This window comes from Elephantulus edwardii, unplaced genomic scaffold (genome assembly GCF_000299155.1).
Source record: "Elephantulus edwardii isolate Elephantulus edwardi_28Jun2011 unplaced genomic scaffold, EleEdw1.0 scaffold00074, whole genome shotgun sequence".
Lineage (NCBI taxonomy): Eukaryota > Metazoa > Chordata > Mammalia > Macroscelidea > Macroscelididae > Elephantulus > Elephantulus edwardii.
In genome coordinates this window covers 2,349,480-2,360,584 of record NW_006399824.1, presented here as the reverse complement: position 1 = coordinate 2,360,584, position 11,105 = coordinate 2,349,480, and the positions used below count along the sequence as shown (strand labels likewise).

General features: G+C 49.5%; 1 protein-coding gene across 1 annotated transcript in view; it reads left to right on the top strand.

Moving 5' to 3' along the window:
* ADAMTS14 (ADAM metallopeptidase with thrombospondin type 1 motif, 14) overlaps window positions 1–8,426 on the top strand; it is a 96,643-nt gene extending 88,217 nt beyond the window's left edge. The window contains exons 19-22 of the mRNA XM_006889041.1: window positions 609–816; window positions 4,407–4,536; window positions 4,856–4,960; window positions 7,957–8,426. Of these exons, the coding sequence (XP_006889103.1) occupies window positions 609–816; window positions 4,407–4,536; window positions 4,856–4,960; window positions 7,957–8,426 (913 nt within the window). The remainder of the gene's footprint in view (window positions 1–608; window positions 817–4,406; window positions 4,537–4,855; window positions 4,961–7,956) is intronic.
* The last annotated feature ends 2,679 nt before the right edge of the window (window positions 8,427–11,105 follow it).

Here is an 11,105-nt window from a genome sequence, read left to right as displayed (position 1 = left end):
CCTTGGAGAGGGACATCATGCTTGGGAGAGTGGAGGGACAGCGCAGGAGGGGAAGACCCTCTATGAGATGGATTGATTCGGTGACTGGGGTGATAGGGATGGGTGTGTCGGAGGCAGTACGGTTGGCGCAGGATAGAGCAGGGTTTAGGGCTGTTGTGCATAGGGTCACTATGAGTCACAAACGACTCGACGACACATAACAACAACAACAACAATCTGTTTCTGTAAAGATTACAGCCCAGAAACTCCTGCGGTCCATGGATGGTTGCTGTGTGTCAGAATCAGTGGGTTTGGGTTTTGTGTTGTTTGTTTTAATGTGGCTCAGAGGCATTCGTGACTTTAGCAAGGACCACTTATGACACCAGAATTTAAATATGCACTCTGCTCACTTTACAGATGACAAGACGGAGAGCGGGAGGGAAGAGTTCCTTCCCTAAGGCCACTTGGCTAGTCATCTGAGCCAGGAGGACAGTTGTCATGGCCCCAAGTGTCCTGAAGCCACACTTTGATCCTTGCTGGTGCCAGTTTTGGGGGGGCGGGAATGAGAGGCAGCCCTCGGGAGGAAGTAACTCATGGTCCTGTCTCCCATGTCTCCACGCTGTCTCCAGGTGGGTGACAGAAGATTGGGGCGCCTGCAGTCGGAGCTGTGGGAAGCTGGGGATACAGACTCGGGGTGTGCAGTGCCTGCTGCCCTTGTCCAATGGCACCCACAAGGCCATGCCAGCCAAGGCCTGTTCTGGGGACCGGCCAGAGGGCCGTCGACCTTGCCTCCGCGTGCCCTGCCCAGCCCAGTGGCGCACCGGAGCCTGGTCTCAGGTGAGTCACCTTCAGGAAGGTGGGAGAGGCTGGACCAGAAAGGACCCTTCCAGGAGCCAGGAGGGCCTTCTGGGAGGGGAAGGGTTGGGGTGAATCATGGCAGTAAGTTTCTGTCATATCTGGTATTGAGTTCTTGTCTTCACACATTTAATTAGGTTCTTCTAAAAATTAGCGCTGCCCCTGCCTCATGCGCACTGCTCTGTGCTGGGCCTAGAGCTCACACAGCATTACAAGGCATGACTACTGACCCCACGTTAAACAAACATTAAACTCATTGCTGTCAACTTGAAACCAAACCATAGCTGGCCCCGACCCTCCAGCAGGGTGTCAGAGGCTACAGATCACACGGGAAGAGATTTCCCATCTTTCTCCCTAGGAACAGCTGGTGGATTTGATCTGTGCACAGTGTAAACTCCTTACCCAATAGGCCATCAGAACTCCCCAACCCCATGTTACAGATGAGAAAATTAGACAGAGGGGTGGTGTTTGAGCTGAGTTGGAGAGATGAGCTGGGAAAGAGAATGTCGTGGAGAAGACTCTGAGGCCACAACCATCTACAACAGTCCAGAAAGGAAAAGAGCAGTGGACTGGAGCTCACTGGAGGGATGGGGGCTCCCAAAGGACACTGGCAAAGTAGTCAGGGGCCAAGATGGCAGAGGGCTTTGTTCAGGACTTGGATCTGCTCTAAGAGCCTTGGATGAGATGGCAATTGTATTTGCTTCCTAAGAGCTCCCATAACAAAGGACCAAAAACTGGATACCTCAGAACAACAGGAACTAATTGTCCCATAGTTCTGACGACCAGACATGCAAAGTCAAAAGGCGAGCCGTGCCTGTCCATGAGGGCTGCAGGGAAGATCCTGCCTCGTCTGTTCTGAGCTTCTGATGGAGTAACTCCCATGGTTCCTGACAGTCTTTGATGCTCATTGGCTTCTCAATACATATTTCTTATCTCTGCCTCTGTCTTCACATGACCTCCTCTCTCTATATGTACCTCCTCTCTTTTTCTAAGGACACCACTCATTTTGTATTGTTACCGTTATTTGCTAACAAGTTGGAACCGGCTCATAGCTTCAGTGGGTTTTCAGAGACAGTAACTCACAGGGGAAGAAATTGCCTGAATTTGTCCCATGGAACAATTGGTGGATTCAGACTGTGAGCCTTTGAGTTGGCAATGCAGCTCCTTACCACCATTTTGGATTGCTATGTACTGTTGAGTCAGAACAGACTCATAACAGATCCTCCGATTCCGATAGGTTTCCAGAGGCAGCGAACCTCACAGGAGACTGTTTATCTTTCCCCCCTGGACTCTAGTAGATTCAAACTACATGCATTTGGATTGCAACAGCTCCTTACCACTAAGCAGCCAGAGCTCCCCTCATTTTGGATTGTGGTGCTGTGTGTACCGTAGAGTCGGAACCAACCCATAGCTAACCCTTTTGGTGGGTTTTCAGAGGCAGTTGATCTCATGAAAGGAGACTGCCCATTCTTCTCCCACCATTTTGGATTAGGGCCTGTGTATTCCAATATGAGGGGAACCTGACGGTCTAGTCCATAGCGAGTGGCATTGCTGACCCACAGCAGAACCTCTCTCACAGTCTGAGTCCACCAGAGGCTCTACAGGAGCAAGAGGGGCAGTCTCCTCCCATTTGATTTACAGCCTCTCGAAAACCCATTGGAAGGTCAGCTATGAGTCAGCTCTGACTCCATGACAGTAAATGGTAGTAGTCCAGTATGATCCATGTTAAACTAAGTAATTACATCTTTAAAGACCCTCATTCCAAGCATGTTCCTATTCTTCAGATGGGGGTTTAGATGTAACATGTTTGAGGGTCGTGGTGGGAGGGCAGGTTTATAGCTCAGCTCACATCACCACTGGAAGATTTTAATGCAGATGTGACAAGCTCTGATGTCAGATTTCAGAGATCACTCCCTCAGCTCTGTGGGAAGTTCATTGTTGGAAAGCCAACCTGGGGGGAAGGAGACAGTGAGAAGCCTGGAAGGGGGACCAGGTGAGACTATCTAGTGGCCTGTGGCCTGGAGTTCACCACAGGGAAAAGTTTTCATATCTTGAGTTTTCTCTTAAAAGTCCATTTTATGGAGGCAGTGAGCACAATGGTGCTATTATCGTAGCAAAAAGCAGGAGCCATATTCACTTTGATCGAGAGATTAGACTGAGATCATGGTGTATTCTTACCATGAAATAATATGTAGCAAAAGGAAAGAGAGACAGAGTGAGCATACTTGAACTGTAATTATTAATATAGCTCTATCAGAAAATTGTTTCAAAAGCACTGCCACATGATACTTCCAATGGGATAACATTTACTCGAAGTTTAAAAGGACTCAGGGCAATATTTGCAAGTGTGCCAGCCTGCTGATTTGTTAAAACTGGAGATGACATTTGAACGGGCTTTCTCTAACGTCCCTTTTCTGGATGTTTAAAATGTTGTGAAATATAAAGAAATTCTTACATAGCAGCAAACCCCCATCCAACTCATATGGAGTTTATATTCCCCATAATGGAGAACTTTATTAGTTTTAATTGAAAGCAGGTTTTCCATCTTCAAAAGAACCTCATAGGAAAAATGAACAGAGAGAGAGAGATGACAGGTGGAGAGGGGGATGCTTGCCACTTGCAAGACTGACAAAGCGCTTGAAAGAGTGGCCATGCTGTGTGATTGTTTGTCTTGAGATGCTGAGCAGGTATGGCTGGTGGCTGTGTGGACTAAGTTTCTCCCTTGAGTGGTCGCTGGACCCACTTTGAGAGAGGGCCCTTCGACTTGTTTCTTCCACCAGGAGAAGCTGGTGGTCAGCATCAGGAGAGCCCAGTGACCTGGTCACAATGGGCGTCCTACCTCTCGGCACCCTACACTCTGTATTTGCTGGGATGGGCAGTGTGAAGTGTAGGACACCGTGTTGGGGGAGGGGTAGCCCTTGTAAACAGGAGCCCTTGTAAATAGTAGTCTGTCTTCTGTTCCTTGCACCCTGTTCCCCACTTGGCAAAGAAAATACAAGCTGATTCTTGGTGAATCAAATCTCAGGGTCATTCATTATCAGAGCTAGAAGGACCCGTGGAGAGCCCGCCTCTCAGCCCTCTTGGTTTACACAACTGGAAGCTCAACCAGAGGAGCAGCAGGGGTTCTATCTGGGCCTTGAATCCTGCTAACAAGGCATCAAGGAGGTCCACCTGCCAGGGTCATGCAGGGTGATGAATGTGACAGAGGGTTCACCAGGGTGATATACCAGGCAATTAACCCCAGAGTGGGCCAGATATGGTGGGTGCAGGCAGCAGTGCTGGGATGGGGTGCCCCAGGACCCTTCATGTTTCAGGGGACCTTTAGATCATGGAAAGGTCTATAGAGGCCCAAACTTAGGACCATAGTTATTTAGCAGCTAGGTATTTGCAATTGGTAAGGTATTCTGTGTGCCTCTTTAAAAGTCCTTGCATGTCCCTTCAGGCCAAGAGAAGAGTTAGCCATTTGCCTTGGCCCCGAGCATTGGCTGGACTTTGGAGCTCACTGCCCTCTTTCCTGTCTCTCCCTTCCTCCTCCGGACCTGCCTCCCACTCCTCCCCACCCTCGGGAGCAGTGCTCCACCACTTGTGGAGAGGGCATCCAGCAGCGCCAGGTGGTATGCCGGACCAACACCAGCAGTCTGGGGCAGTGCGAGGGGGACAAGCCAGACACCGTCCAGGCCTGCAGCCTGCCCCCCTGTAAAGGTGAGCCAGATGGGACCGGGAGGGCAGACCCAGGCCTTGGAAGACCAAAGACCAGCCCATCTTCCCTGTTCAGCCCTAACCACCAGTTGTCAGCAAGTCAACTCCAACGCATGGTGACTCCACGTGTTTCAGAGCAGAGCTGTTCTCCACAGGCTTCTCATAGGAAATAGATTGCCAGGCCTTTGTTCTGAGGCATCTCTAGGTGAATGCAAACGTGCAACCTTTCAGTTAGCAGCTGAGTGTGTTAATTTGTACCACCAGGGACTCACCTTCACCACATGCTAGCGTCTCAATCCATTCCCTTCCTCCCTGCTCACAGGAGGTCTCCTGAACTCCACAGCACAAGCTGACACCAGGGAACTTGTGACCCCAAAGTGGACCCTGCAATCTGGGACTCTCCAGCCTCTTAACAAGATATCATCAGGTGAGTGCGTTCTCTGGGTCCTTCTTCCCTCCCCAAACCTACAGGGCCATGTGATCATGAGCCAGGCCCATAGCATCATGGTGACCCAGCTTTCATGATGACCGTGGGGGCCTTCCTGAGCCTCAGATGCCTGACTGTGAACTGGAGATGATGGTGCTGTTGTTGTTGTTGGGTACTGTCGTGTAGACTACAACCCATTTGGACTCTAGGAACAACAGATCTGAATCTTGTCCCACCCTCCGCCACGCTCACGACCTCCATCGTGCTCAAGCCCATTGTTCCTGTCACATCTTTTGACACTGTGCCAATCTGTCTTGTTAAGGGTTTTCCTCACTTTCTCTGACCCTCTGCCAGCATGATGCCCTTTTCCAAGGACATGATGCCCTTTTCCTCCTGACATCGTGTCCAAAGTATATAAGACAAAGTATCACCATTTTTGCCTCTAAGGAGGACCCTGGTTTCACTTCCTCCGAGTTAGATTTCTTTATTCTTTTGACATAATAGGAGTCTTAACTCTGCTATTGGCAGATCACCTCTAATGAGCTGACCCTATAAGACAGGATAAAATTGTCCCATGGCGTTTCCAAAGCCGAAAACCTTTACAGAAGCAGACTGGCACCTCTGTCTTCTTTGTGTTCACACCACAGTCTGAGCACTTAACTGTCGCTCTACCGGGGCCTCAGTGCTGGTGGTGGTTGTAATACTTTCGATGGTAGTGCTGGCCCTCACTCCCTTATCTATGGTTCCAAGGTGCTGCAGGCTCTGACAGTGGAAGAATTTTTGCTTCGTTTGGTACAAACTCATTGGGTAGCACAGCCTGGTCTGATATGAAAGGGTTTATTTCTGTGCCGCAGAAACACATTGCCTTATTTTTTCACAAGGTGATGGCCCAGATTCAGACATAATAGGGCATGCTGTGTAATGAACAAAACGTGCAGGGCGAACCCACAGTGTTACCTTTCGAGAGTCCTAGCATTCGGAGTCACATCTGGCCCTAGTATTTTTGGATAAACGTTTGTAAACCTGAGCCACCTTCATAGAGTTCTTGAGACGAATGAAAGCAGTGCTATTTTTTGCCACTCTCAGCTAACAGCAGTCTCTCTCTGCTTTTATGATCAACCCAAAGGAGCTCTGGTGGTGCACTCCATAGGGAGATGCACTGATAGCCCAAAGGCAGTGCTTCTCAGCTGATTTGAATCCTCCAGTGGCAGTCTCCTCCCACCCGATTTACAGGCCCCCAAAAGTCTGCTGGAGGGTCAGCTGTAAGTTGGTTCCAACTTATTAGCAATGAGTGTGAGCGGTTTTTAAATGCTCAGATCCTCCCATCGTCCCATGCATGCACACTCATCCATCCAGTGATACAGGTGTGTGGCACACACTCTGTTCCCTTCCTAGGTTCTTCTTTCCACCTTCCTCACCTCCCCAAACACCAGAATCTCGCCAAAGAGCAGAAAGATCATATTTAGAGGTCTGTCTTCACATAAATCCCTTAACCTCTCTGAGTTCAACAACCTCACCTATTAAATGAAGGAGTTGAACACAAAGTCCTCAAAGGACCTTCTCAATGCACCCTGGGTACAAGCTCCAGGGTTTCCCTCCTCTCAAGAGCTTGGGGTGGGTCCAGACTGCCACCTCCAGCCTGGGATTCTAGCACCACCTACTGGCCATTTCTCTCCATTTTCTTTCTTTTTTTTTTTTTTATTTATTGGCTTGCATAGAATCATTCGTACTTATTGTGTTTTGTACATGCACTTTATGTTTTATACAATTATTCATATACATTCTCTTTCATATGTTTCAAACCTATGCCTATTAGTATCCCATTCTTTCAAGCCCCTATTGAACTTTTCCCATTACTTTACACCACTCCCTACACCCCAACCTCTGCTATTTCAGTGATTTTCCCCTTCCTTCCCCTTTTTCTGCTCCCCTTATCTCCTTTCCCTTTTGAAGACATATACATATCTCACTCAATTATCCTCCTGTTTCTCTAAACTTCTCTTTCCGGGTAACAATTTGTTTGCAAAGATCCTGCCTTCACCTTCTGTTGAGAGAGACGCCATACTCATCTCTCTGGAGCAGTTACAGACTTGTTTTCAAATTATTTTTAGCAAATAAAGGAAAGTAGTCCAGTAGTCCAGTGCCTCACTGCCAGGCACTGTCTGTGTGCTAGTCTATGCTATTGTTTTTTGGCAAATGCAACATTATCTCCTTTTTACATATGAAGAAAATAAGGCATAGTGACTTTAAGTACTTGCCCAAGGCCTTGCAGCTTCTAAGTGGTGAGGCCTGGGTTTGAACCCAAATGTGCTTCATTCCATATTGATTGGTAGAAAGCTTAATTTTCCATGTGTGCTGATCAGCCTGTGTGACCAGCTGTCACGGTATGAGCCACCTGGATGTTTTCTGAGCTCCGATTGGTTAGATTGGGGGAGGGGTCTGACTTCCACCTAGAACAGGGTTCTCAAGTTTGGCTGCCTGTAGCCCAGATTGCTCAGGCTCGGGGGCTGGGAGCTAAGTGAAAGTCAACTGTAAAACTGTCAATTATTCCTGAGCACAGTCAGGTCTGAAGATGCGTGATGTGGGGCAGTGGTTCTGATTTTTCACCTGCATCAGGATGACCTGGAGGTTCTTGTTAGATAGTGGTTCCGAGTCCCTCTCCCAGTGTCTAGCTTAGAAGGTCTGGCTGGGCCCTGAGAATTTGCATCTCTGTCAAGCTCCCCCCTGGTGCTGATGTCACATGTCTGGGGACCCTGCTTTGAGACCACTGCTTCCAGGGATTCTCTCCCCTATTCCTGATAGGAGCTTTCGTGCCCTATTGAGTCTCTCCTGCCAGGAATCTGTGGCCCCCTCTGGGAAAGTGTTTTATAGAGAACACAGCAGGGCAAGAGTTGAGGAATGAGTAGTTGTAGAGTGAGTGGGAAGTGGGTCGTGGTCTCAGGTCGACCAGCACCCTAAATGTCCTCCTGACACTGATTTTTGTGCTGTGTATGCAGCTGAGCCCTGCGTTGGGGACAGGTCCATCTTCTGCCAGATGGAGGTGCTAGACCACCACTGCTCCATCCCCGGCTACCGCCAGCTCTGCTGTGAATCTTGCACCAAGAAGGACCCCAGCCTGGCCTCACCACCGCCCTTCTCCACCACCCATGGAAGCCTCATCCCAAGACCCAAGACTTCTCCAGATCCTGTGGAGCCCACTGGAGGGTCACCAGAGCCAAGTGGTCATCAGCCTGCTCTAACCACATGGCTTCCTGAACCGGACACAGGCTACCCCAGGACCCAGCGCCACTCTGTCACCAAGAGACTGAGCACTGGGGCACCTTGGGGCACCTCCTCTACCACCCTCCGGGGGCGGTCCTCAAGCTGGACGGCAGTACCCACAGCACCCTCTGAGGAGAGAGGGCTGCCCAGGGAAGACCAGAAACATCCAGGCACCAGCCGCCCCACTGCCTCCCCGGTGACCTGAGCTGCCTGTCCCATTTTGTCAGTCAAGTTTACAGGCCCCATGCAACCCTTGTGGTCCCTACTCAGAGCAGACATAGTGGGCAGGGGCCAGCACAGGTTTCCTTTTAAGTTATTTGCCTTCTTCTTTGGGGCTGTGATATTCTTCACCCCCTGAAGGGGTGGGGGAAGGAAAAGATCAGGGAAATCTCTCACCCGAGATACCTCAGCACACAGTCCTGGGAGATAGAACTGAGCCTCGGGGGCCAGCTTGTGCCGCCCACAGCAGCCAGGCTGCCTGCCCTGGGGGATAACCTGTGGGACCCTGTTGAGCCTTACACCCCTCTCCCTCTTCTGTTTTGAAAGACAAAGGGGATCCAGGGAAGGTGAAGGGTGGGGGACTCATAAGGCAGCCTGAGGTAAAAAGGGTACTAGGGGTGAATGTGGTCAAAAGGGTTCCCCCCCCCCCCCGACCGCAGAGTGTGGGAGCAGGAAAGCAAGTTCTTCTCAGGCCCAGCTCTGCCGGCTCCAGCCAGGGAGCCAAGCCCAGCTTGCCTTGGCCAACTGGAGGACACAATTTCGTTTACACTGTCCCTTCAGACCTCACTCCTTTTACTTCCGGTGACCATGTTACAGACTGGCCTTGGCCTTGCCCTCACCTCAACCCCAACTCACTAGAGAAGGGGGCTCAGGACACTTGGAACCATGTCCTCGTTGTCCAGGGCTTTCCAAATTGGTGCTTAGCCCCTGGCTGGATCAGGAACACAGCTCAGGAGCTGGGGAAACCTAACCGGAAGTGACCATGACAAACAGAAAATAGAGTCTTTTTTTCCTGGTGGTGCCAGGCCCTTCCCACTGCCAGCCAAAGAGCACTCCTGCTGGAGACAGTGGCTTCTCCCTGCTGTCATGGCTAAAGGTCTGTGGTGGTCTGGGGGAACAGTCAAACCCCACTCATCACTAAACCCTGCTTAGACAAGGGCTACCCAGGTCGGTGCCAGGACAGGACTGGGGACCCTGCCCAACACCAGTACTGGAAGAGCAGTGACCACAGTCCCACACTGTAGGGCCTCAGCCAGACTCACTGTCCCCGTGTTACCTGCAGGGGACAGTAACACGCCCAGGCCCTCCGGCTCTCAGGAAGATGCTGATGTGCCCAGGAGACTTCTCAGGAGTCCCCACTCCAGGAAGTCAGAAGTCATGGACAGGGTCTCCCAAACCTCTCACCAGCCAATAATGGTGCTTGTCGTCGTTCCTGTCCCAGGGTCCTGCTGCCTTCAGCCAAGGGAAGGCTATTGGGAGCTGACTTAATGGTGCAATGGGGCCCACTGGAGACCAGACACCCCAGAGGGGCTCCCCCAGGCTTTCTCTAAGCCGCTTCCCCTTGTTTCTGGTGCACACATGAACCATTCCTGCAGAGCCCAGCCTGGCCCGTGTTACATACACCACGTCAACTCTGTGCCTTTGAGCAGATGTTTCTAAATTTTCAGTATTTATTAACATTGTCCTTGATGTTTTGTTTCTGACTCCCCTGAAAGCTGTTGTGTGTTTATTTTCTTTTTATCTTTTGGAGGAAAGGGACAGCAATATCAGATCTCTTGGGAGTGGGGCTCTCCTGGACTTGGCCCCTCACTCTGGGCTCCTCTGTACTGTTGATTACAGCTCATGGTGACATATGTCAGAGTAGAGCTCTGCTCCCTGGAGTTTTCAAAGACTTGCTTCTAAGGTGCTTCAGGGGAATTGAACTGCCAACCTTTTGGTTAACATCCAAATGTTAACTTTTATACCTCTAGGGGCCCCACACACCTACCACTCACTCACTCTCTATCATCAAGTCAATTCCAGCTCTTACTGACCCTCCATCAAGTTCTCCAGGCTGAGTTGACCACATTAATGTGGGAAGGACACTGGCCAAGTGGTTCAGCATCTCTTCATTGATTAAGGTAAATGTGTATTTATCATGTTGTTGTTAGGTGCCACTGAGACAGAGTAACTCTATAAATGACAGAACAAAACCGTCGTCTGTCCTGCTCTGTCTTTATGATCTGCTATGCTCAAGCCTATTGTTATGGCCACTATGTCAGTCTGTCTTGTTGAGTGTCTCTCTTTCTCTGACCTTTTACCTTTCCCAGCGTAATGTCTCCTGACCACCTGTCCAAAGTATGTGAGATGAAGTTTCACCATCTTTGCCTCTAAGGAGCACTCAGGTTGCACGTCCTTCAGAACAGATTAGTTTGTCCTCTTGGCAGTCTATGGGATACTAAATACTCTTCTCCAACATCACAATTTAAAAGCATCAGTTCTCTCTTACTTATTCATTGTCTAACATTCAGATGCAAACACTGCAACTGAAAATACTATGACATGGATCAGGCACACCTTGGTCTTTAAACGGTTACCTTTGCTCTCCAGCATTTTGGAGAAGTCATTGACAGAAGATGTTCCCAGTGCAATATGTATTTTTGATTTCTCGACCACTGTTACCATGAGTGTTGATTGTGGATCCAAGTAAAATGAAGTTGCTGATAACTTCAGCCTTTACTCCATATACCATGTTGTTGTTGTTTTTTTGGATTACAGTGCAACTTTTTGCTACTAGGCCACCAGAGCTCCCTCCATTTACCATAATGTTGCCTAATGATCCTGTGGTGAGGGTTTTTATTTTCTTAATGTTGAAATTTTTTAAATTATGAAACCAACCCCATTT